At 51.0% G+C, this 25,760-nt stretch overlaps 7 protein-coding genes across 7 annotated transcripts; 3 read left to right on the top strand and 4 right to left on the bottom strand.

The window, feature by feature from the left end:
* Nucleotides 1-487: 487 nt before the first annotated feature.
* On the bottom strand, nucleotides 488-2,294 carry UCRPA7_3720 (putative glycosyl hydrolase protein; the record flags this gene model as incomplete). Its single annotated transcript, XM_007916259.1, has 2 exons — nucleotides 488-660; nucleotides 1,196-2,294. 2 exons carry the CDS (start codon nucleotides 2,292-2,294, stop codon nucleotides 488-490), a joined length of 1,272 nt encoding a protein of 423 aa, XP_007914450.1.
* Nucleotides 2,295-4,300: 2,006 nt separating this feature from the next.
* Nucleotides 4,301-5,521, top strand: UCRPA7_3721 (putative globin-like protein; the record flags this gene model as incomplete). The annotated part of the gene is made up of 1 exon (XM_007916321.1): nucleotides 4,301-5,521. The coding sequence occupies one exon, from the start codon at nucleotides 4,301-4,303 to the stop codon at nucleotides 5,519-5,521; it is 1,221 nt and encodes a 406-aa protein (XP_007914512.1).
* Nucleotides 5,522-5,603: 82 nt separating this feature from the next.
* On the bottom strand, nucleotides 5,604-6,488 carry UCRPA7_3722 (putative aig2-like protein; the record flags this gene model as incomplete). The annotated part of the gene is made up of 1 exon (XM_007916234.1): nucleotides 5,604-6,488. One exon carries the CDS (start codon nucleotides 6,486-6,488, stop codon nucleotides 5,604-5,606), a length of 885 nt encoding a protein of 294 aa, XP_007914425.1.
* A 5,420-nt stretch (nucleotides 6,489-11,908) lies between these two features.
* Nucleotides 11,909-13,920, top strand: UCRPA7_3723 (putative von willebrand factor type a protein; the record flags this gene model as incomplete). The annotated part of the gene is made up of 3 exons (XM_007916334.1): nucleotides 11,909-12,400; nucleotides 12,465-13,239; nucleotides 13,865-13,920. 3 exons carry the CDS (start codon nucleotides 11,909-11,911, stop codon nucleotides 13,918-13,920), a joined length of 1,323 nt encoding a protein of 440 aa, XP_007914525.1.
* Nucleotides 13,921-15,522: 1,602 nt separating this feature from the next.
* Nucleotides 15,523-17,260, top strand: UCRPA7_3724 (putative mfs allantoate protein; the record flags this gene model as incomplete). Its single annotated transcript, XM_007916289.1, has 5 exons — nucleotides 15,523-15,944; nucleotides 16,461-16,483; nucleotides 16,542-16,636; nucleotides 16,691-16,744; nucleotides 16,799-17,260. The coding sequence occupies 5 exons, from the start codon at nucleotides 15,523-15,525 to the stop codon at nucleotides 17,258-17,260; spliced, it is 1,056 nt and encodes a 351-aa protein (XP_007914480.1).
* A 1,470-nt stretch (nucleotides 17,261-18,730) lies between these two features.
* On the bottom strand, nucleotides 18,731-20,800 carry UCRPA7_3725 (hypothetical protein; the record flags this gene model as incomplete). The annotated part of the gene is made up of 1 exon (XM_007916349.1): nucleotides 18,731-20,800. The coding sequence occupies one exon, from the start codon at nucleotides 20,798-20,800 to the stop codon at nucleotides 18,731-18,733; it is 2,070 nt and encodes a 689-aa protein (XP_007914540.1).
* Nucleotides 20,801-24,350: 3,550 nt separating this feature from the next.
* Nucleotides 24,351-25,619, bottom strand: UCRPA7_3726 (putative g2 mitotic-specific cyclin-b1 protein; the record flags this gene model as incomplete). The annotated part of the gene is made up of 2 exons (XM_007916217.1): nucleotides 24,351-25,373; nucleotides 25,428-25,619. The coding sequence occupies 2 exons, from the start codon at nucleotides 25,617-25,619 to the stop codon at nucleotides 24,351-24,353; spliced, it is 1,215 nt and encodes a 404-aa protein (XP_007914408.1).
* Nucleotides 25,620-25,760: the final 141 nt, after the last annotated feature.

Consider the following 25,760-nt stretch of genomic DNA (forward strand, 5'->3'; position numbering starts at 1 on the left):
TCATCCATTGTTCGACCGAGTGTTAGCTATCCACCATACTCGGCCGCCACTTGACGTGTTTGCCCCCCTTGGCTATGCGATTTCGTTTCCACTGATAATCGGCAGCGTAGATCCGATATTAGCATTCGAAAGCGCCACTCATTCAATCAATACGTCACTCGTTGAGTGATTGCAAGGGTTGGTTTTAAGTATCAGTCAGTGCGGCGGGAGATCTTTCTGAGCTCATTGAGTATTCCTATGATCTATTGGGTTCGCTCTATCTTCTCCATTCGGCAAACCGAGCATGTTGGGTGGTGAGGTGCTCCACATTCTGTATTATCCGCACTCGGTCCCGCAGTCTGACAGATCCGCCCGCCGCCCTACCTTCAGCGGAGCGGAGGTCTGTTTCCATCGAGGAGCACCGCCCGCCCTCAAGTGTCAACGCTCCTACGGGGCACGTGTAGAAAATGATCCCCTACATTTCGTTCTTAGATCGTATTGGTGTGTCTCACTTCATTTCGGTTACTTGAATATTAGTAAAGTCGGCCGGGTCTAGGACCGGTTCCCCTTTTCCAAAAGCATAGACACCATACATGGCTCCGGTAAAAGCACCACCTATAGGGGGCATCACCGTAAGCTTGCTCGCTTCAAATTCAACCACCTTCTTTTCGTCTTGTTTTCCTGTGTGGAATAGCAGTTTGTATTCCGTAGCATAGCATTCAACCTCTAGGATTACAAGTCCTAGGTCGGGGAGTACTGATTCCACGGCTTCTGGTGCTTCCTCTGGGGAAAGAAGTGGATATGACGTCTGTGCCTGCATTAGAGCTTCACTTATCAGCAGAACTTGGTCAACTCACTGCCATGATACCTGCTTGGCCTGTTGGGCTACGACGGATCACCGTGCGAACCTTCTCGCCGCTCGGCAACTCCACCGTGGTGATTCCCACTGTTGCATACGAGAATTGGCTCCACCACAGCACAATGCCAGCTTCATATCCTTTCTTTCTCGGATTGAAGTTCAATTTGACGTGGAATCTCTCGCTATAAGATGTCTGCTTCCGCAACAACATCGCAGGGCCTTCTGGACTCGACAAATCATAGCAGTTTCCATAAATCCGCAAGAAACCCGGCTGCTCGGTCAAAGCGTAGCATTGCTTGAGCGGCGTATCTGTATAGCAAGTTAGATCTCTAGTATAAACCATTGTATACAACTTACCCTTTTGATACCAGCCGAGCTCCAGATCCGAGCGATCCAGATCGGCTTTCCAGATAGTGCCATCCGCTTCTGCGTTACTTAATACAGAAATAGGATCCCGGCCTTGCGTCAGAAGAGTAATGTTCTTTCCGTCGTTGAATACCGGCCAGTCATCGACCCAGTCAACTTTTACGAGAAATGACTCTCTCCCTAATTGAGGCTCGAGCCAGTTACCTTGGTGCTTAGCAGGACGTACACCAAGGAATACAGCCCACCACCTGCCTTGCCCATCCTCAAAAACATCGGCGTGACCTGTGCGTTGGACCTCCTCATCCGGACCATTGTACCACAATGGACGACCGGTGCTTTCCCAGGGCCCGTAGACACCCTCGGTACTACGCAGAACCCATTCCTGATGGCCAGCTTCCGTGCCGCCCTCCGCGGTGAACAAGTAGTAGTATTTGCCGCGCTTGATGATGTGCGAGCCCTCGGCAATGCCATGCGGTGACTGCCGTACCACAACGGGCGGCGTCAGCGTCCGACCAGTCGGCAGGTCTATCTCAGAGACATGAATAGCGAAGTCCTTCAGCTTTGATCCAGGTGGCCTGTTCGCGATGCGAACTGTCGTCGAGAAGTATACCTTCTCGTCATCATCCCAGAACAAGTCCTGGTCGAAACCAGGGTTGTCGAAGTAAACCGGATCGGACCACGCGTCATCATCCCAGATATTGTCTGTACACACGTAAAATCCCCGTGGAAAGATGCGCTCGTCAGTCGCCGGTCGGTACCGCTGGAACAGGCAAGTGGTCAAGTACCACCGCTTCTCCACGGTCCGGTAACGAAGCGTGCTCGCCCATGCTCCGGCGCCGGGCTCAACAGTCCGGAGATTGATTTGACTCGGTCGAGTCAAAGCGTGACCGATGAGGTTCCAATTGATCAAGTCCGTGGAAGCATAAATAGCACATCCCGGGAAAAACTCGAAGGTGGAGGTGCTCAGAAAGTATGTCGTCGGCGCCGACTCCGTAGCCGGGACCACGCAGATGGTCGGATCTGGATTGAAGCCCCGGATAATGGGATTCCGGAAGACTACGGGATCGGAGGTATCAGACACTTCAGCCATCTTCACAAATACCGACAAGGTCTCGCTTCATAAATGTTACTCTCACGCTGGATAGTCTCATTTCTCGAATGATGGCACAGCCGGATCTTGAAGCTTCTAGACCTCATAGCCGTCCCGGGGTATCTTAGCCCCAGTTTGTCCATGTTCGGCAGCTTTTGGTGTTGCGAATTCGGTAGCTCGGCACAAATTTGTCCCCCAATGGAATTACACGAATTAGACCAAAGAATAGCCTTCCCGCCTAGCCTTTCGAATGTCGCTCCGAGCATCGCGCACGACATTTCAAGACTTTGACAGGTCCGAGCAACGGCTCTAGTGAGTCGGGAAGCGAGGATTCGGAGCGATAGTCGACAAGGGTTCTTCATGTCAACTTCGACCGATGCTTCTGAATTTTCGATTGCTTGCAGTAGTCCACATTCCGGCCGGAGCCTAACGAGGGGATAAGACGATCTTTCCAGTCGTACGATGCCCCTGAGGCTAGTAAGGTGGTACCAGCCACTGAAGGCGCAGCTGGCAGCCGCTAAAAGCCGCTTGACAAAAGCAACCAGGCAGGCCGTTTCAGTGGCTCGCCGCTCGCGGGGCGGAGCATCCCAGGAACCTTTTTGCGGGGATGTCGAAGCTTTGCCCGTAACCTACTGCCGTTGGCGAGTTCCAGTTCTTTGGATTAGCGGCATTGGGGTTCTAAATTCAGTATCTGCTATTGCTCCAGAGCTCGACCTCGCTAGGCTAACTCATTGAGCTCATGGTTCATGCGTCATTAAAGGAGCGGAACCTTCTCCGCCGTCTCCAACTTTTATCATGATACTGAAGTTCTCGGCAGCTTCTGACGTGCTCACGGCGGTGTACGGTGCCCAAATTCGTTTCTCCCAAGTGCCTTGTGTGATGAGATGAAGCATTACGAGCCACCTCGAAATGACACCACACTCACGGCAGTCGGAATTCTGCGGAACCTCCTCCAACCCTTGCCTCGTACCGTACCTATCAAATCTCGATCTTTCTGGTAAAATCTCAGGCATGGATGCTCTTGAGCCTTCTCTACCCTCTTGTCATATATCATTTGCAGCTGAATCTAATACTCTGTACCTGCGGCACAGTATGGAACCAGTTCTGTGGAAGGGCATTGGCCCAAGCTCCAACAGGATCCCGCATCAGACATGCCTATCCCAGAGCCGCCGATTCAACTGCTTCAAGAGGAAATCCTATGCGAACGGGCTTGAGAAGGATGCATCCGTGTTAGAACTCGTCACATTATCACAACCTTCTAGTTGGAACTTGAAGTAGCTCCCGGATATTTGCCGTCTCGTTTGTCGTCACGTCAAAGCAAATTGAAAGTTCATAGAGAGTGTGAAGCCATGTCCTTGGCGCAGAGACGATTTTGGTGCCCTAACCTTCCAGGCATCTAGTCAACAAAAGTACGTGTTCAAATTGTGCATGAAGGCGAATCCTAGGGGCATGCAAGAGCCGGTTCCGTTTCATCCGGCCTAGTTAGTACGAAGATGCTGAAGAATGGGGCTGGAACGGGTGGTGGAACCACGCGAGCAAACGGCAATCCTAGCAAAGTTTCGAACACGCATTCGATGTATTACCGACTCGTGGAGACCGCATGGCGACCCTTGGCTTCCACATGGCAGACCAACGACGTGAAGAACTAGTAGGCACCATCGAAGGCTCGAGTAGCCTTTCCCCAGTCAAAAAAATCTTTAAGATCATACGAGGCGGCCTCAACAGGGTGTGTATGCAACACTGCGAAGCGAGAACTAAGGTTGGCCCGGCCGACTGTTCCTCGTTGACAAGATGCCACGAGCAAGACATATAACGGCTTCGACGACACATCGGCCAGGATGGGAAGTCCCTCCTGTCAAACTCCCTCTCTTCTAGGTCCCGCTTTTAGTCTTCCCGCTTCCCGTCGGCCTGCCTCTGCACGTCGTCTTATTACATGACTTGAATCCTGCATCAACTTGTGGTAGTTCCCACCCGTCACCATGGCTCTCACGTACCAACAGACGCGAATGGTGAGGGGTACCATTCCAGCGCTGCGAGAACATGGTGAGAGGATTACCACTATCTTCTACCGAAATATGCTTCGTGACCACCCCGACCTCAACAACTACTTCAACTCAGTGAACCAGAAGAATGGCCGTCAGCCCAGAGCTTTGACCGCCGTCATCCTGGACTTTGCCGCCAACATCAATCACATGGCGGAGCTTATTCCTAAGCTCGAACGCATGTGCAATAAGCACTGCTCACTCGGTATCAAGCCTGAGCACTATGATATCGTGGGGAAGTACCTCATCGCAGCATTCGGAGAGGTGCTTGGACCAGCCATGACCCCGGAGGTGCAGTTGGCCTGGCACAAAGCCTATTGGATGCTGGCGAAGATGCTCATCGGGCGTGAGGCACAGCTGTACAAGGACTTTGATAAGTGGACCGGGTGGCGGAAGTTCAAGATTGACCGAAAGGTCGCAGAGACTGACGAGATCTTTTCTTTTTATCTGGTGCCGGCCGATGGCAAGCGCCTTCCGACCTTCCTTCCGGGACAATACATCTCCGTGCGGATCCACCACCCGGACATCGGCTACCTCCAGTCTCGGCAGTACTCGCTCAGCGAATCGCCGCGGCCTGACTACTACCGCATTAGTATCAAGCGTGACCAAGGAATGGAGTACAGGAACTCCGTTTCCAAATCTTTCCTCAACCCAGGACTGGTCTCCAATTTCTTGGTAGACACACTACGGACGGGCGAAACTGTTGAGATCTCCCATCCGGCTGGCGAATTCTTCCTCGACACCAACAACAACAGCAGCGTGCCATTGGTGCTTATCTCGGCAGGCGTTGGCGTCTCGCCGATGATAGCTATCCTCAACACAGTCGTCCAAACCCAGCCAACGCGCTCTGTGTCGTGGATTCACGGCTCGCGCCGCCTCATCCCATTCGAAGAGCACATCCGTGCAGCAAAGCGGCGTTGTCCCAACCTTCGCACCAACTTCTTCAAGACGCATTTGGCCGATGGCGACCTAGCTGGCGTGACGTACGACTATGACTTCCGTGTCGACTTGGCTAGAGTACACCCGGAGGACCTGTACCTGAGCCATGGAGGCACGGAGTACTACATCTGTGGACCAGAACAGTTCATGCTGGAAATGGCGGACTATCTGAAGTCACAAGGTGTTGATTCCGCAAGGCTCAAGTTCGAACTTTTTAGCACAGGAGATATGGCTTTTGAGCATTGACAGATGTAATTATATCATTTTCCAATAAAAGCACATGTGCCGTGGTTTGGACTGCTGTTTTTGGTAAGCGTAGGCCTGATATTCAGCAGTCTAGGCCCCCACAGTACAAGAAGGTCAAGCCACGGACGGTCTTCATCTGTCCCTTTTTTTCAAAGTTGATAAGACAACGAACGACCTCGTACATTTCGGTCTCGTAGTCTCGAAGAGCATCTTCTTCCGTACGGCTCTTGACCATATACGAACACCCCTGCACAGTCTCGCCGCTCCGGCCATGCACAAGCGCGTTGTACCGCCCGCCAGGCGTTTTCGTGAGACGGCCTCCCGTCACGTTGGCAGGATAAAACACAGGAGGTTCGTCAAGCCGCAAGAGCCTTGTGAGAACGTCGGGCTCGCACAGCCTGCCGTAGAAGAAGTATATGACGGGGTACTCGTCCTGAGCCGGGAGAGTAGAATGGTTGAGGTTGTCGTCGTCGAGGCGGAACTGCGGCAGGGTGGCGTCAGGAACACCAAGTGTAGGGTGACGCGAGTGAGCGCTGAGCTCTTTTGCGGCCGAGTCGGTGTGCCGGATGAAGAAAGGGCGGAACCCAATATTAAGGATAGCATTCTTGGTGCGGCTATCTACGATACAGAAAGTTGCGGTAGTCGCCTTGCCGTCGTCAGATCTATCATCGTAGGATTCGTTATCATCGTCCGAGTCCTCCTCTTCTTCGGCATAGTAGACAACAGGAGGTGCATCGAGCCCTGCTATTTCTTGGATCTCCGCAGCGCTAGGCACCCCGGCCCCAAGTCGCATCAGGTATCTACCCTTATGGGTTTGTGCTATAGCCTTGCACTCATCCTGGGCGGGCAGCAAAGCATCGCAATTATCAACACTAATACCATGCGCGTTCGCGTCGTTATCATCCGTTTTCAGCAGCGCGACGTTCTTTACAAGCTCCTCGCAGGCCTCGAGAAGGTTGGGATCCATGGCGGTAGACGATTGCGAAGGTCAAAGCTCGATCTGACGAGGCGCTGCTCAATGTTAAAAGAATGAAAGAATGGAAGATTGGAAATGTCTAGGCGCCTGGGAGGGAGTTGTCTTGTACTCACTGCGTCTACAGGGCTATCTCCGACGCCTTGCGAAGGGTCACATCGAAAAACCCTATTCGCATAAGGAATATCGCCCAGTCACCTTAGAACGTGCGTGCCACAGCCGAATTGAAGTTTAAACCTTTTGTAGGCCTCCCAACCACGGTTGTCATATAAATTCTCACGCGGAGGCGCTTCGATGCGAGGCAGAGACAGGGACTCGCAACTGTGATTCCCGAGCTCGAGCCCTCCCTAACCCTGAGCGACTGCTTACATTCGCATTGCTATACTAAAGCCCTCGTTCACACAAGGCTAATAAGCAACTGGCGCTATTTTCCGGAGAAGAGGTGAGTGAGCGAGATATAATTACCAAAGGGTCTTAAAGATCGGGTTTTGTAATTAATGAAATAATTAATTAATAGGCGCATATACCTTGGTTAGGTAATATTGGGTTGGACCAGAAGCGGAAGTTTCCTTGGTCCCGACCACGGCACATGCGTTCCACGATTTGTATACTTTCAACGGCGTGACGAGATCAAGGACAAAAACAGAACGAGGAAGGGGTACGGTCCGGGACGGCAGATCTTGGAAGTTCACACTAAAACATGCATATTAGGAAGGGCATTTTAGTATTTTTGGGGTGAGGGAGGTATGAAATTCAACATGATGATTTCAGGAGCACTCTCTTCTAAGACAACTTCAGATCTGATGGAAGATGTACTAGTTCAATTTTCGATTCATAATGAGTAGCGTTACGAGATGATATTGGGGACATGGAATTGAATCGTAAAAGCGAGCCATGCCCTAGATCTATGTTCCAGTATGTCTCTATTGGTGCCGCAATTGTTTGACATGCCTGATCTACTATCTCTGTAGCCTAGGACAGACACCATGGCGAGTAGATTTCTCCTGAAGCATATGTACTTCTCCAGAACTTGCCACACAACACGTACACATTCTCACCCTCCCTCCTCCTCTTTCAAGCAGCTAAGAGCGTGCTTCGAGAACAACATATTCAACAAGATACCGAGCAAGCAAGGGGCTTCTTTGAGGCTCAGTCTGTCAAGGCAACCTTGGTAGGTATATTTGTCGAGTCAACATTCACCTGATCACAGAATAAGCCTCGCCCTAGAAATAGGGAGTAACTTGCAAACATTCGACAAATCCCTGGTCACTTTAAGGTTTGTAAGGGGGAGGAGGAGGATCGAAGAATTTACTTCCTGGAATATCGACATCGTCCTATCAATCAAGCGTTAGCTATTTCACTCGAGACTGTCGGTGAATAACGATTGTTGTATCTCTAGCTGATGACTCACCGCTGCTGCGTGTCTCCCACACCAAATCCAGACTGCAACAATGAACACAATAATACCTATAAAGCTCGCTACTATTCCCGCTATCAGGCCGACTTTGTTGGTGGTTGATGAGCTGCTCTCATCGTCTGTTTCTGGGGATTCAATGACCTCACCACCTCCTCCAGGCTCGCCATTTCCATCAGGCGTGGCCACATACACGCAAGTATTACGGTAGAACTGGCGCATCATCTCATCTGCTTCTTCAATGCTTTCCCCGCAGTCGTTCACAAGACAGGGTGCGAGACTGTCGAAGACGGCCTCGAGCCGACAGAAGCAGTTGCGTGTCAACTGCGACTGGCAGTGCTCTGGGATAAGGGCGTTTCGAATACATGCCCGCCCGCACTGTGGTAGCAGCTGGAGCGTCACGGTCTGTGGCGGGCCGCACTGGAGATTGAACCAGTCTTCGACCGAGTACCAGTCGCCGTCAATGCAATTCGTGGCAGTACAGTTGACCGGAGCCAAAGCGTTGCAGAAGCAGTCGTCAGTGATTGCTGCACACCCAATTGCGGCCGAGTGATATGGGAAACAGTCGGACCAGCCACACCTAGGCATGCTGTGAAGATCGATCTCGTCCGCAAGGCTCGTCGCAGACATCCATGTGGCGAGTAGAATGATGTAGGCCAGGCGGAAGGGTAACTCGAAGATGTAGAGGCTCCTCATGATCAAAAACTGAAGTATCCAACCGATGACTTTTATCTTACAGAATCTTATGTTTTAAAGTTTTATCAGAGACCAGGCTCGCCAGGCTATGAGTAAAGCACCTGTCCAACCCAGCCTACGTGACATATTCTACATCCGAATGAGCATGCATGCATGGGCCAATACGATGTGAAAGGGCTTGCACTAAGCCACAGTACGGGAGGGGTCAATTTTTATAGATAGGCTTGATTAAGAATCTATGAGGTTGAGACATCACTCACCGAGCTGCGCCACGTCGTATTGGGGGAGAAGTTGACTGAAATGGTTGGGTGTAGCCTCATCCTAGACCGCCCGTGCCTGTCAGCCCCGAGACCAGGCTCTCATAAGAATTGAGCTGTGAAAGAGTATGCTGCGGCCATTATGGACTGAGGTGAATTCGGTCTGCTGAGCTTTTCTTGTCCATTATCTGGAGCTCTGCTTTTCCCAAGACCTCCTTGTTGAGATATGAAGGGAAACTTTTTTTCGATTCGACCTTTAAATACCATGATACTTCTTGTCGCCCTCGTCATCCACTTTGTAGGCGCATGGCAGCAATCTCATTCAGCTTTAATCCCCTTTGCAAGAGATATTGAGCATGATGAGGTCAATATCAGCAACTTCCCGCGCTGTGCAACTGCCAATTGTATCACATCTCAGCAATTCTCACCATCACGTCTGGGCTGCATAGAAGAAACCCTCGATACCGAATGCTTTTGCAAGGAGGCACCAACACCGCTCAGTTGTGCGCCGTCCGGACCCTCGGACGAGAATAATTGCTGGTATGAGATGGAGGACTGGTTTGCAGGGGTCTGCAATGGCTCCGTTGCCCAGGTCAACGGAGCGACCGTTCCTGAATGCACTCGCACGTGCATATTCGCTGCTTTAAGTACCTTGGGGTGCAGGAGCCCAACGAGAAATTGCTCTTGTATTCTATCGCGACAACCCGTCATCGACGCCGCCAAATCATGTCTCTCACATAATTGCGCAAGAAAGATGCGATCCTCCTTCTCGCCGGAGTCGTGGCGGGATACTATCTGCAAATTGGGAGAGGTAGATGTTTATGACCAAGCCCGCTATGACCGCTACATAAGGAAGGTTCACGACACGCGCATCGCGGTACCAGTTGTAGTGTGTATTACTCTATTTCCAGCCGCCGTACTTTGTTGGATTTTGACTGGCAGCGACAGTAGAAGGTCACTAAAGCTGTTAATAACGGGGCTTATTATGGTCATTGGTTTAGCTATTATTCTCCCTGTGGAATTTGCGCTTTGAATCTCATCCCATTCCACACACCTGGCAGAATTTTGCAATCTTCAGACACATTTACCAGAAAGCCAGAGAATATGAGATTCGGCTCTGTTTAATACATTTGTCGGCTTGGCTTCAGAGTGGGATCTTCTCGAGTTTGTCTTGTTGTTGCCTAAGATTGTCAGCAAGAAGTGGAATTCTTCAAGGAGAAAGGCCGGAGATGTAGACTTGAACACAAGAACACCGGTTGGGCACTGATGAGAGTCGAGATAAGACGGCATTAAGCTCTGAGCTGTTTCTAGGGATCGAGCAACGCGCTGACGAAGTCCTCTTGACGAATATAGTTAAACGGCATCAAGGCAGTTATTATCACTCGCAGGAGCCATATTGCTGGAATAGCGCGACTCATAGAAGATGGAGGATCAAAATTGCCGAATTTTCTAAAGAGCACAGCACCATCTGTATCGCCCACTAGAATCGCTGAACTATCTTGCTAATTTTGCTCAAGGACCTAAATGATCATTTGCTGTCGGAATCCTTTAATAATTGAAAAGGTTATTCTTTCTTATTCCTTTCACCTAAGAAAAAGATATGTCATGATTTAGCGATGATCAAGCTGAATCCCGAGTTTTCTTTGTCGAAGTATGCTAATCCTCCATTTATCGCTGCTCTGCTAGGATGGCACAGACTTGGCTTATCTTGTCTTGGAATGTATTTGAAGAGCTCAAGGTTATTTCATAGAATATTAGATGCCCCTGTTGAGAATGGGAAGGGGTAGACCTGTCTCAATATAGTCATGTTTATCTATCTATACGCGTTGATATTGTTTGCGATAACTTTGCCATCAGTCGGTATATCAGTCTACCAAAACGAAAGAACGACAAGAAGACGTTGAAAAGGTGCGCAAGGGCGTGCATAAGTATGGGTTTGATCAAGGACTGATGACTTGCCGTTGTGGAGGTGTTGTGCAGCCACAGGGAGAAGGATGGCCCGAGTTCTGGGACGTATTGTTGGACGATATCGGAGGAGAATCTGATTGGATATTTGACTGCAAGCCGTGCCATATTCCGTGTTTTCAGCCGCAAACCCCCTCTTTCTCAGTATCGTGCCATATCGCATCTGGCCCGACGGTTCTGATAAGGGTCTATCGCTACCTAGGTCCCAGTCATTTCCTTATTAGATGTGACCACTTGTCAGAGTTCTCCAAATTCCAGAAAAGGAGTTTGGCCATGTTGTGCAACATCTTCTCGGCTGATTTGATGACCCATCTTCACAGAACGTCTCGGGTTACCGGTTGCCCAACTATTTTTCGCGAGACCCCTAACGAGATGTCTTTTGAGTTTGGTGGGGTGGTGCTGTGCCGCCAGCTCTCTTCAGCTGAAGCTTTGGCGTACGCCACAACAGCTTTCGGCCTGTCTGGCTCAACTTCACATCGATTTCACTGGTCTCAATAACACGCTATTTGCCGAAAGCATTGAACTAAGACATACATGGCGAAGGCGCCCAGGCACGTCAGGAGAAGTTCCGGACTAGAAAGCTTGGCTCTAGACTTCAGCCTCTCTGTCTATCCCAGCGAGCCCAGGTGCGCCGCATCGCCAATGAGGCATCCAAGTCTATCTGCATGGGCAGCGCCATGGAACCCCTTCAGGCAAAGATCCCCAGAGATGGTGGCCCTCTCAACTGGGAGGCCCCTCGTTCTGGCGTTCACAAGGCTGCAGGCTCGCAGTTCGAGAGCCGCCATTATCAATTACCCTTGCCCGACGGCTTGCAGGGGGCGTTTTTCTTGACTCTATTGCGATAGCGTCGTCCAGTCGATTGGCTGAATGGTCAATGCCAAGCTCACATGGCTCTTTGCGCCGGCTGGTGGTACTTGACCTGAATTCTGGGCGTGGGATCGCAAGATTCCTGGCCAAGGAGCTGAAATATGAGTGCCGTCCTCCGAGAACGCGACCAGTGTCGCTTCTCCTCTTCCTCTTCGTCTTGCGTTGTCAAGCTAGGGCTTAAAGATCATTAAACAACGATCGATCGCAGGAGTTGCATGATCAAAATGCGATTTATTTTGTTATCACACCTCCTTCTGGGAGTTGCTTCGGCGGCTTCGTTCAGCAATCACGCCAACCTGATCAAGCGAGACAACTCGCAAGTCTGCTCAGACTTAACCGTGTCATCCAACAACGGCGATCGCAAGGTCGCAATTGTCATCGACAGCTCCGGTTCTATGGTTTCCAATGACTATACCGACTTGCGCATCGCAGCCGGTCGAGCTTTGAACGAGTTCCTAATCTCTGATTCCGAGGCAAAAGACGGCAAGAAAGCCGACGAGGTTACTGTCATTGACTTTGACGATGAAGCGTATTTGGACTACCCGCTTGGCGACCCCGGTAACGCGAATAGCTCGTTCAGCAAGATTGACTCAATAGGCGGTACCTACATTACAAGTGGTGTCCTGATGGCAATCGACCAACTCACCTCCAGCAACTCTGGCACAACCGACAAGAGGAGCGCGATTGTTGTATTTACTGATGGCGAGGTATGAATACTCGTGATATTGCACCTTTTCTGGAGTCATCTTGATTAATTTGCCCTGAGTACAGGATTACAGCACCGACGAGCTAGTCTCGGCGATCGGGAATGCAACAGCATTAGGAATCCGTGTGTCCTTTGGCTTCCTTGATCCGTATGCCTCATCACAACCGGAAGAGGTTCTCAAAGCTGTGCGTGACTCTCGCGGAGTTTATGCCACAATCACATTCGCCGCCGGGTCGCAGAACTTCATCAACTACGTACTCCTTAATGGTCTCACTTACAACGATAACCCGCAAGGATACGGCTCGCAACTCTTGGCTGGGTTGGCAGAGACTCAGTTCATTTCCGGATCAGATACAGTGACGCTTAAGTATTCTGCTGAGAAGAACGAGCGGGTCAATTTCACAATTACCACCATTACCGCGGGGAGCCTGAAGGCGGAAGTCAAGATGGACGGGAAGTCTCTCGGCAGCGACACAATTTCATACTATGATGCCTTCATTGATGTCCAGGCCCCTAGCAGCGGCGAAATGCAGCTGCTAGTCACGGCTGATGGTGCACCCAAAGACTCTATGTTCTCTGTCACCACGAATTCGAATGTCCCCATCAAAAACTGCACAGTCGGTGTCAGCGGAAGCAACCACTCTGGTTTAAGTAAAGGAGCCAAGGCTGGTATCGGCATCGGCGTCACCATCGGTATCCTGGGTCTGCTTGGTGGTGCTGGATACTTTGGATACAAGCACTTCTTTGGTCCTGGCAGCGGCAACACAACTGCTCCGCCGGCCCATGGCAACACCACATCCGGACCTACTCCAGGCAATCACTCGCAGCCTCCAACTTACGGTGAGAAGCCTTTCATGCACACGGATGTTTATCCTGTCGATCCATCGTCAATAGCTCAGCATGCTCCTACAACAATACCTCCACATGCCTCACCCCCAACTCAGATGGCAATGCCACCAACATCGGGCCTCGAGAACACACCGATGTCAATGCCACCACATGGCACTGGTCTAGAAGGCAACGTCCCAATGTCTGGCACAGGATTAGAAGGCAACGTTCCGATGCATGGAACAGGTTTAGAAGGCAGTACTCCAGCGCCTCACACAGCTGGTCTCGAGGGAGGCGTTCCCCAGAGCGTAGCTCCTACTCCTACGCCACATACGCAGATGCCCATGCCTACTCCGCACACTATTGCTCCCACACCGGGAGGTGTATCGCCATATACGCCGCTAGCTGCGATACCTGCGGCGATTGCTCCAGCTGCAATTCCCATGCTACATCATCCTCACTCACCTCCTCCTCGCGCTGCTGATCCATCTCACACAAGCTCGCCTCAGTCACAGCATACGTTGCCGAACTATCCCGAGACCCAGAACTTCACGCCTACTCCAAATATTCAGCAACCCCTGTACCCAGGCGGCCAGCACCCAATGTATCACGGCAGTCAACAACCCATGTACCCCAGTGGACAGCATCCCATGGGCCAACACCCGATGTATCCAGGAGCCCAGCAACCAATGACTCCCGAGGGTACATATCCCAACCCAAACCACACCATTCCTCAATACCAAGTTCATCACCCTGGCGCTCCCACTTCGCTCGAACCAGGCCATGCAGTGAATCAGAGCCCCTACGGTGTAGATCCGAGCAACCACACTGGCCCAGCACCTACCAATCACACAGATATCCCGCCGCAGAATCACACAGACTGGTCTGATTTCTATGACCCGGACAACTGCAGCTGCAACGAAGGCCCGTCTGACTCCGAGAACAACTGGATCGTTCCACCGATCATTACTGGCGGTGTTCCTACAAAGAGCAGGCACAGGCATCGCGGGCCGATCCCAAAGGCCCGCCGATCAGCGGTCGAGAAGCATCACCACCATGAAGGGTTCCCTCCAGATGTGCATTGCCAGGATGCAAACTGTCCCCTAAATCAAGTGCATGCATGCCAACCGAACGACAGCAGTTGCCCCTGTGCCTGCAGATATGATGAATGCCCTATCACGAAGAGGATGAGGGAGGAGAGGAATCGAAGAGACATAGGGGCAACAGCAGTCTTGAACGTTGTTTCGTAGCGTACTGATGTGCATTTCATGAATAGTCACGCAAATTCGCGTGATGGTAGTCACTTTGTATAATTCTGCCGAGTTAGTTGGCTATGTCTCACTCTCTTTCTGGTTAGATCTTGATATCCTCCACGGTATAATAGTATAATACAAGGACGCTGGTTCATACATTCACGACATTCGGAATTGATTACTGGTCTAAAGTACCAGTATCTGCACATTAAACTCAGGAAGCAGGAATTGTATGATCGGTAGATTTAGGAATTATTTGCCATACACTACTAGCCCAGTGTGCTAATTGTCCGTTGGGCAAAGTGTCATAGTCTCAACAAGATGGTTACTATAGAAATTTTATGAAGCTGTGATAACGAATAGTATCCTCAAAAACCTCAATATGTAATATAGACCTCCCCATACAGTATCTTACTCATCAAAAATAACGTCTGTTAGCACCGCAAAGCAGTAATTGTACGCTCGACTACCCATGCGAAGTTACCTTTCGAAACTCGCCTATCTTTGGGGCTTTCTTTTCCTGCATGCAATTATCATACAAGCTTATTCAAGCTTTTCGGCAACGTGGGTTATCTGCCGTTACTCCGGCCGCCTGCGAAGTCGATCACCTTCCTGTCTTGGCAATGAGCTGCTGCATCTGCCACCCACATCTTGATAACTGTCGTGTGATGTCAGTGTTATGTGTCTTTAGTCCCAATCAGCAACGACATGAGGAGACGTTGACAAACACCTAATTGACCCCGCAGCGCGAATTCGTTTTAGGGGGCGATAACCGGCTATTCGAACCATCCAGGACCGTTGATGAGCGGGAATACCACTGATATGGTTCCTCTTTACGATGTACCTAAATGACGGACCCCGCCGAGAGGTGCCACTGCATTCGGGGGTATGATCTGCGGTGATACAAGGATCCAAAGAACGGGTCCACTGAAGCTCTTATCATTCAGCTCGCATCATTATTTTTCTTAAATATCCATTCTCGCTGGCCGTCCGCATGACGATTTTGCAAACTTATAACCTTCGAATCTACTACGACGCCAACATGACCACCATCGAGGAAACAAAGGATGTTCCACATGCTGGAGATCCAGAGAAAGCACCGGAAGTTCATCCCGCCTCTGAGGGTGAGGTCGGTGTCATTCTCAAGCATGCTAATCGTAACGATGCGGATGAGGCCCTGAAGGTTTTGGCGGGTCACGAGGGAGAGGTGATCATCTTGACGCCTGAAGATGAGCGGAAGCTTCTTCGCAAGATAGACCGAAATCTCATGCCTCTTCTTTGTCTGGTATACGGTTTGAATTATCTCGATAAAACAACAGTCTCATACGCGTCGATCATGGGCCTCAAAGCCGACATCCACTTGATTGGCCAGGACTACAGTTGGGTCGCATCTATGTTCTACTTTGGCTACCTGTTCTTCGAATGGCCAACGAACCGACTGTTACAGCGTCTGCCGTTAGGCAAGTATTCGGCCTTCAACGTGATTATGTGGGGATTAGTCTTATGCTGCATGGCCGCGACCAAGAATTTTGCTGGTGCGATGACAGTACGCTTTTTTCTTGGAGTATTTGAGAGCGCCGTAACACCCGGGTTTGCGCTCTTCACTTCCCAGTGGTATACAATTCGCGAACAAGGTCTTCGGACGGGATTCTGGTTTTCGTTCAATGGCTGGGGACAGATCTTAGGTGGATTTGTGGCATACGGAATAGCAAAAGGGACTGAGGAACATCCTATCAGCATCAAAAGTTGGCAGCTGCTGTTTCTGGTCATTGGACTTTTCACTGCGGCGATAGGGGTCTTGTTCCTATTTCTCATGCCCGACAGTCAGATGAACGCAAGATTCTTGACGCCACACGAGCGAGTTCTAGCTGTTGAGCGAATTCGTATTAATCAGCAGGGCGTAGGAAACAAACATTTCAAATGGTATCAGTTCAAAGAGGCCTTGTCTGACCCTATGGTGTGGGCTTTCGTGTTCTATAGTTTTGTTGGAGATATACCCAACGGTAAGAGCTGGCCATCTTTTCGAATCGATGTGGAACGAGGTCTAACGCGAAATTACAGGAGGAATTAGCAACTTCTTTTCACAGTTGATTGTGTCATTCGGATTCACTAATCAGCAATCGCTCCTGCTCGGCACTCCTGGGGGAATGGTTGAGGTACGAGCCAAGCTCATCCAAGACTGTGAAGAAACTAACTAATTGGCTTGGCAGGTCATCGCCCTGGTATTATGCGGCTACTTAGGTGACAAGCTGCGCAATAGACTTGTAAGTTCTCCGTGTTGCAATTCTGCGATAGGGCTTTCGCTGAGTATGCTTTAGCTTGTCAGCGTATCCGGCATGGCAATAGCGCTTCTCGGAATGTTACTCATCACCTGCCTGGACAACCATCATAGCGCAGGAAGACTGGTCGGGTACTATTTCACACAAGCCTCTCCGACACCATTCGTTGCTCTGCTTTCGCTCATCAGCACCAACGTCGCTGGCTGGACCAAGAAGACAACCGTTGCTGCAATGTATCTAATAGGATACTGCGTAGGCAATATCATTGGGCCGCAGGTATTCCAGAATAAAGACGCGCCACAGTATCGTCCGGCTGAGATAACAATCTGCGTTTGTTACTTCCTCTGCATACTGGACGTTTTGTTCATTTACGCTTGGTGCAAGAGAGAGAATCGAAGAAAGGAAAAGATTAGAGCGCAGCCAGGATACACAAAGATCGAGGGTCAAGAGTTTTATGATCTGACGGATCGGGAAAACCCCGAATTCGTGTACAGCCTCTGATATACTCGAAGACAGATCGTGGTCGTTTGCTGGACTGCAGCTCTCAGGCCAATCAATCACTGGGCGCCTTGGAAGATTGAGGTTCTAAGTAGAATTAAAGAACAAAGATCTAGTCTAAGGAGTCTAGATGTGCGACAATCAAAGACATAAAGCATTGTTAGCTACGGACTACAAAAAAGTCCAAGCACTTCCACCTTATAAATTCATGCTGATTCACTCTTGGAACGAACTAAGGCGGCCCTGAATGATTATTTTCTCCAACACATTTCATGGCCCTCGACTCAATCGGCATCCTTCATTTCCGCATCCTTTACCGCTCGCCTATCAACACTTTTCGGTATCAAGGCGGGATCTACGGCAGGAAGTAGAGTAGACTGCCCAGCCGGGCGTGATGGTGGCCTTGAGAAGAAGCCAGACACTCGTTGAATGAAGCTAGGGTTATCGGGTTGTAGCTCGAGAGCTGTTTTCAAGCATTAGCAATCGAATACATACATAAGGGCTACAGACAAGTGTAACTAACCCTCTGCTAGTGTGCCTGTAAGTGTCTCCCGTATCAGCGCTTTCTGCAATGGCGTATCTCCCGCCGGGTACAATCTCGGCCCCCCGCGATATTGAACTTTTTGATCGGCGTAAGGAACTTTTTTCGGCCTGTGCCATTCTATTGGGCACGGGTCTTCGACACACGGATCCCAGAATTGCTGCGGGTCAAGATCCTTATCCGTCTCAACTTTCTCGCGAGTCTTCTGACTTTGGACGTTCAGCGGCCACCGATCGAGACTGAGGAATTGCTTCGATTTTCCGCGAACGCTCGTCTTCGCCCAATCCCACAGCGGCGGCCTCACCATAACTGCCATTCGAAGACCGTTTTTGTTAGCGTAACGCTTGACGCGGGCCGGCACTAACATATCGCGATTATGGACACACTCGGATATGATACCGTGACGGATCTTGATCAACGCAGCTTGGTACGTCATGCCCGGCACATGGTCATAAGGCGCTGCACGGGCAACCACGTCCATTACATTTGGGACGTCGTGGGCATGAGCTAATTGGACCCAGTTTAGCTGCCATTTCTGGATAGACTCATGAAGGCCTCTGCGACTGAACTCTGGGAGCCCAACCCATTTGACTGCAGTTACTGTCTCAATGCGGCGGTGCTGTACGCCGAGTCGAAAGGCGAGCGCGCAGAACCAGTCAACCAGGGTCGGATTGAGCGCCATTCCAGGTGTATTCTCCTGTATAGCCTCAGGATAGGTACGAACATCCTTTCCACGTCGAGGAGCCCCAACCTGATCGTCCTCAAGATCAGGATGAAGTTCTTCAGAGTGACGAGTGCGCCAAATGACAAGATGCTCTGGGTGGCAATCAGGGACGACACGTTGAACCCAGCCATAGGCCCAGGGGTCTGCCTGAAATCTATTTTCGTCATGTTAGTGTTTGTTGATTTGCTTTCAATGTAACCAATGCATCTCACCTGCACCTTCCAGCATTTGCCAATCTATCTAGCCACATCAAAGCATCATGGACATAGAACTGCGTCTTTTTGATGGGACCATCGAGGCTTTCGTGCATCTTGTTCAGTAAATCCTCGACAGAGACCTTGGTCTCGAGATCAGGCCAAAGTGCAGTCTCACTGATATCGTCCATCAATCTCATCAATCTGTCCGCAAAAGTCAAGTAGAGAGCCGCTCTCGGCGAGAGCTCATCAATCATATGATGATGAATAGAGCCCTGAGTGAGAAACTTGAGCCACATGAGTTCGGCCTCAGCAAGGTCCTTCAACTCCTTCCCGCGAACCTTCCAGTCCAATGATCGAAATTTCAAGTCGCCTGGCGCCGCTTCCCCATTCAAACCTAGCTTCAACGACTTCATAACAGCTGTCAATAACGGTCTCGGCGCAATTTTCTCCTCTCTCTCTAACAGTTTGATGACAGTCTTCATCTTGGGGTACATATCCTGCTCATACTGCGTGTTCGCATCAACGCCTCTGAAGACATACGGCGCATTGTCTCGACTCGGCAGGCTAGCCCACCCGCGCCTGTGGCTTTCCTCCGCGATCGTCTTCTGCCGCGCCCGCTCACTGTAGAGACGATGCACGCGCCCGTACTGCTCCATCCAGAAGGTATATGGGAATGTTTCGAGACTAGCAAGCTTGGGCAGCTGCGTCGGTGCGAGTCCAAGGGGGTGCAGTCCACGATCTGTTGCCTGAGCCTTGGCCGCTTCTACCTCCTTTGCCGTGAGTGGAAGCACGAGTCTGCGCCAGGGAGTCTCCGCTGCCCGGTTTTCTTCATTCGTGAAAGCACGCAGAGCCTTCTGGAAGCCGGCACGCCTAGCACCGCGCTCCTTCGCAAAGTGCTCAGCACTGTCATTCAGCGGCGTTCCATCCGGAAGCCAGTATTTGACCCCTTTGTCGACTTGGAAACCGAAAACCCACCCGCTGTTAGCGGCACTACAGTCTTCATACATCTTGTTCTCAATATATGAGAGGTTCGAGAGCGGTTTGTCCGCAGGCTGCTGGTCGCTGGGAAGCTGGAACCACGCGTCTTCATCCTGCGCAATGAGCGGGACGTAATGCTCTCGCTTGGCCCTGCGATCCTCACTGTCCAAGTACATCTGATTCACCGGGGTTTCGGGTCGATGCAGGTGATGACGGGGATATCGTTCCTTGTCCAAATTCTTCTTGGGTGCCAGCTCGATGGAGATGCCTGGGACAGGGACCAGACGGGTGGCTGGTTTCGGCACTGAGCTTGGATCAAGAGGGCGCACTTCTGCATGATCGCCATAATGGTGCTTGTTGAAGAGCCTGTGGGCGCGCACGCGGCTCAGGCCGTCCTCAACCATCTTCTTCGAGTTGTCGCCCAGATCGGCAAAGGCCCAGTTTCCCTTGTCGTTTGCCTCGGCGAAGAGAAGAAACTTCTCAACCTCCTCGACTTTCTTTTCCCAGTCGACGCAGCGGTCAATGTCTTCATCAGCAAGGAAGTTGAGCGCATGACTGATCCGCATCCCTACTGGCGGTTGTCGTTGGCCTTGGTAAGTGAGATCATCTCGCATATCTTGCTGGTCTGGAATTTCGGGATTCCCAACCCCAGGGTCGTTGTATGCAAGGACTGGATCAACATCGTGGTTCAAGCTTTCCGGCGTTGGAGGCGCATGGAATTGGCTCTTTTGTGGCCTGAGATCACTCTCTTCAGCTGGGGGATCTCTGTCTGGCAGAGGAATGTACGTGAAAGGGGAGGGCGGATGGAGATCTTGTTCAGTGCCCTCCATATCGACGTCCTCAACCGTCTCCTCTAATGTCTCGTCCTCTTTATCATCGGGGCCAGGCAAAGACGGTGTGGATCGGTCATCTTCCGGCACCGCGGTCATATCGTCTAAGAACGTCGTCAGCTCATTTAAAGGCTCCAGTTCAAGATCTAGAATACTAATGTCCGGTATTGTAGGCTCGTCTGTCTTGGAGCTTGTAGTGGCGGCTTCTTCAGCCTCCGCGAATTTGAGCGCGAGAGCCCTGGCATCCCTCAATTTCTTCTCAGCCAGGCGCATTTGCCTCTGCTGGGGCGTTTCTTTGAGAGGCATCTTTGGGATTGGCAGAGGAGGCTGTGATATGGAGTTTGCAGTTTTGAGCTCGTCCTGGTTGCTGCTCTGATTGTCAGACTCGTCTCTCGGCGTCCTCTTGCAGCTGGTTTGGGGGTCGGAACCTCAACAGTAGTTTTGTTGTACGCTCGGGAAATTGCTTCGAGATTAAGGAATTGGTACTCAGTATCGATCTTGGCGGCCTTCTCTAACCAAGTCGATCAGACTGCTCGTCGGAGTTTTGCCTTCTCAAGACGACCACCGATCAGGTCCCATGCAAGATGAGAGATCAACAGAAGCGATTAGGAACGACGTAGACACCTTAGATCGTATGTCTATCAGAGAATGATAAATATGGTCTTGATGCTGCTGAAGGCGAGTATCTTTACCGTATTCTAATTGGGCAAGCGTGGTAATGAGACATGTCACTCCGTGATCAAGCAAGAAAGAGAAAGTAGGAGATAGACAAGTGTGCAAGAACTTCGTCTGGGATCCAGCTTCACAAAACCTTTGAGAGAAGAGAAAGAACGCGCATTGTCAGGCTACTTTACCACAGCCACGACTCATCTGAGCTTCTGCTGGGACTTCTGTTTCCGTCGAAGGAGGATATTCAGCCGAGCTTCAAGAGCTTCGTCTCCAAGGGCAGTCTCGTGAGCTCTTTCTTCACAAGACAATGGATACATAAAATGATCACCGCGGTCGCCAATCACAAATGAGCAGTGCAGGAGATGCACTGTGCGGGAGCCGGCATAGTTGCCGCTTGCAGCAGCTTTCGCACCATGGAGACAAAGAAGAGAGTGCTGAAAGGAAGCTTTAGACTACCAAGCTTTTCCCGATGCAATGAGCTCGGTTTGCTGAATTGAAATTGGAGAAGACAGATGACAAAGAAAGGCCGTGACAGCTTGGCTTCACCTGCACCCAACCTCCTGCTGACAAGTGAGAGTAATGGCCACCCTGACTCAATAGACACGAAACGGGTCAATTGATGGGACATCCAGGGACGGATCATCAATTGATTGAGCAAGGGCACCAATTGGGATTATTGAGCACCATAGTCTGTCGACGGAATTACGATATGAATCCAAGTCCCTAGGCTGGCAGCTCGCAAGGGACAGCAAGGTACCTGGACAGCAATGCCATGGGTAAGATGCCTCTCCTTGAGACCATCGTAGCCGACTAGACTCTGCAGCAGGTAAGACCGCGGTCAAAGAATCCAATCTGCCAAGCCAAACGCTTCTCCTCGAGGGAGCAACATTGTGCCCTCTGGGAAATATTGAACAAGAGCATGCAAATAAATCCACCAGCTAACTAGGCGACAGTATGAATGCTCAATCGTCAGCGGGCCGATAATTCTCGAGATCGAAGACATATTCATCGAGGGAAGGAATGCAAAGGGAGCAGCCAGGTGAAGTGCCACCAAAGCCACGGCTTGCGCGAGGCGCTTGAACCGTTGAATGGGGGAAAAGCCACAGCAACATTCGTGAGAATTCCAAGAAAATTTCAACGCCCAGGTCAGCGATGTAGACCAACAGACAGGTCAGAGCAGCAGAGATCACGCAACCGTCGGAAATGCGCAGTGTAGCAGGAGCAACGTCCGGTCCTCCTGCGGCCATGACCCCTTCAGCAGCCCAACCGAACCGCCAGAACAAAGGACTCTGCAGCAATCAAGCCTCAGTTTCAAATGAGCAGTGGGGTCGGTTTCGGGCTTCCTTTCTCTTCTCTTCTCTGTCTTCTTTGTCTCGGCACCCCTGGAATTCGCTCATCTCGAACGGTGGTAATTAAGCCTTTCCCCCCTCCTCCCCAAACGCGTCAGTCAGCAATTAGCCGTGCTGCTGCTAAAGAATAGGGAAGAAGATCGCCGTGTCAGTCGAGCTGAGAATGCGAGCGCGACGTGCGCGGAGGTGCCGCAGACACGCAGGCCTCGCAGGGTATGTCAGGGTTGGCGTTATCAACCCGCGCGGGCTTAATTGAGCGAGATGGCAGCCCGTATCCCTTGCGTCAAGAGACCTAGCAAGCATCTTCCTAGCTCCCATACGAAGGCAAGACGCAGGAGACAGAGGGCAAGTAAGCGGGGAGGAGGTGGAGCGATTGGAGCGACTTTTAATTAGCGAATGCACCCCGTTAGGAATGAAGGGACGCGGACGGTTTGGTTGGTTGGTGGGCGTTGGCGGACCTGGCCAGAGATACTGGGCTCAGCCAGCCACTGCGAGCTGGAGAAGCGCCGAGTCATGCGAGCCTGGCCTTGGCCACGGCATGGCACTTCCGTTTGAATATGAATTATCTCTGAAGGAGAAGAGAGATTGAATGGATTTCGAATGAGTGGGAAGTAGTAGTGGCTGAAAGTGTTATTGAAATCCAACTTGCGTGAATTCTTCTGGAGGCAGTCAGGCTGCTTCATAACCAGACATGACTAGGCAGTATCCAATATGGATGATTAGGTAGCATTGAAAATGTCACAAACATTATCATATCACTTCAGAATGTTGAAACCAAGAAAGTTTGTCAAGAGACTTTTACTCTTTTTTTGTCTGTTTACAGCTACCTCAGCTATGCCGGGGACTAGGGGGTATTGGGAGCGTTGAGTGCTAGAAACAATATCGAAGACGTATTATCATCGCATGTTGTTCCTCGAACAACTATCGGAAGACCACGCTGTCGCTGGTCCTCGTAGACATCGCACATAGCACATGCCTCCATCCAAAGATCCTACAAATCGAGGCGGTCGGGCTCACCGGCCATCGATCTTCCAGTCCACCGACCCCGCAAGTCTTTGCGAGAGAATTACTTTTCCAAACGTGCGACATTTGCGTGGGCAGTTGTAAGGTTTAGCCTCGGCCAAGCGACGACGAAACCCAAAATCCTCTCTCGCTTCCAGTCATCGAAAGTGTGATGTGTATGTGTATGTTGGTGTGTGTGGCTTCTTGTTTCCTCCGCGTGGTGGTGACCAATCTTTATCCCAAGCCCTTTCTTTTGCCCGCTCTTTTCTAGTTCCTCCAAACGCAAAATAAAATAATCGGTCTTTCTCTCCATTGCCCTTTGCCTCACGTCGGAGAAATCAAATTTGGGGCGCTCGCTTCTCTCTTGCTCCTCATTTTTTTTGGGTGTCGTCGTCGAAGAAACATAACGTAGACGTTGCGATGAAAAAAACTGACGTTTGGGGGGGTATGACAGCTCCGGTGATCCCCGTTGCGGAATTCGGGGGGCCCAGGACGCTGGTAAACAAATCCATTCAAAGTATGGCCTGCCGAATCGAAAGGGTGGGGGGGTGTTGCGCATTCGATAAAGATTTTAAACAGAAAAAACAAAACAGATTCGCTAATGCCATGATCGCTGATAGTACCAAAAATCCTGTATGCCAGATGCAAGCAATCTTCTTTTACTTTTCCTCATCCAATGATACACTCGGAATGCCGGAGACGCGGTAAAAGGGGGCTTCCTTTCTGGAGAAAGCCGGAAACGGACAACTAGGAGACGCTCCTGACCATGAACCCTTTGAGGTTCCGGTCCAAGGACAAGTCCCTTACTGACCGACCATGTGGCTGGTCGAACCATCAAAGTATGTTGCGTATTGTGCGACATGCTGTTGTTGTGACGGGTAGCCAGCAACATGGGGTTGTGGTGAGGGGGTCACGGGGCACCGTGGTGGTACCTGGTAATCCTTGACGGCACCGTTCACGCCGAAGCATGCCCCGTCTGGGGTAATGGGAGGGGTGAGGTAGCCGTCGGCAACACCTGGTACAGCACCGTGACCCTTCTGGGGTGTGCTGTAGATGTTGGCGTGCTTGGTGGTGAGAGCAGGCTCAGTGGGAGGAGATGGTGGGCCTGCTTGTCGTCGAGTGATGGCAGCTTGTTGTGCCAGGAAGTCGGCAAGCTTGCCTGATACCCTGGAAAACTGAGGCGAAGAGTACTTGCGTGACAGGGTAACGGATGGTTGGTGCAGATTTTGAGAAAGCGTTAGCAGAGTGACGTTCTCAACGTGATCCCACTCTCCATCATTAACTTCGGGTCTGGCCAAGATGGCACGGGCGAGGGCCAGCGAGGAGCGGGCCATCGTGGATGGCTTGGTCGAAACGAAGTCTCGGTGGTACAGGGCGATCTCGCAGATGTAGGCAGCCATGTGCTCGACTTCTCGGTCGTCTCGTTCCTCGGCGACGATGAGTTGAGTGAAGAAGTCGACGGTTGGGTGGCCGATGTTCCACTCAAGAGTGTTGAGGACGTGCATCTCCATCTGCGTGAACATGCCTGCATCGTAAAGGCCGCAGCACATATTGTTCAACTCGTTGATTTGCGGTACCCGGTCCTTCTTGTCACCATACTTGGCGGCGATCAGCAGGGCTGCGCAGCCGACGAGCTGGTAGTGCTGCTTGTAGACCACTCGCTTAGAGCAGTATCTATCAAGAAGGTTTACTGTTAGAAACAGTGTCTCTGGTAGTAATGAGAAAGCCGCGTGTGCCTCGATGAGGAAATCAATGAGGTAGGGTCTCATGAACCACTGGATCTCACGCTGCATGTCAATGAGATTAGCGTCGGGCAAAGTCTCATCCTAGTACGTGTGAGTTAGTGAGTGATGCTAGGACGAGGTGTGAATGATTCGAACCTCCATATGCCTCATGTGCTGCATAATGTCCTCAAGGTATTCGTCGCACGCTAGCCGTGAGAGTTCGTTGGCGATCATCTCTTGCTTGTTGCGAGCAAGCATCTTTGCGGCGTCTCGTGAGTTGAGGCGAGGGAAGCTGGGCTCTTCCGCCTCGACGAAGAAGGTGCTGTCTGGCTGAGTTGAGAAGGCCATCTTGAGAAACAATTGAGGCTGAGGGTGAAGATCCTATTTGAGCGTGACGTAGGGGCGGAACAGGTATCGGCGCTCGATAGTGGTTGTAAATGAGTGGTAAGTTCCCCAGGAAACTTGTAAGATCGTCGGTGTGGTGACTGA

This window comes from Phaeoacremonium minimum (genome assembly GCF_000392275.1).
Source record: "Phaeoacremonium minimum UCRPA7 unplaced genomic scaffold PA7_03_scaffold_290, whole genome shotgun sequence".
Lineage (NCBI taxonomy): Eukaryota > Fungi > Ascomycota > Sordariomycetes > Togniniales > Togniniaceae > Phaeoacremonium > Phaeoacremonium minimum.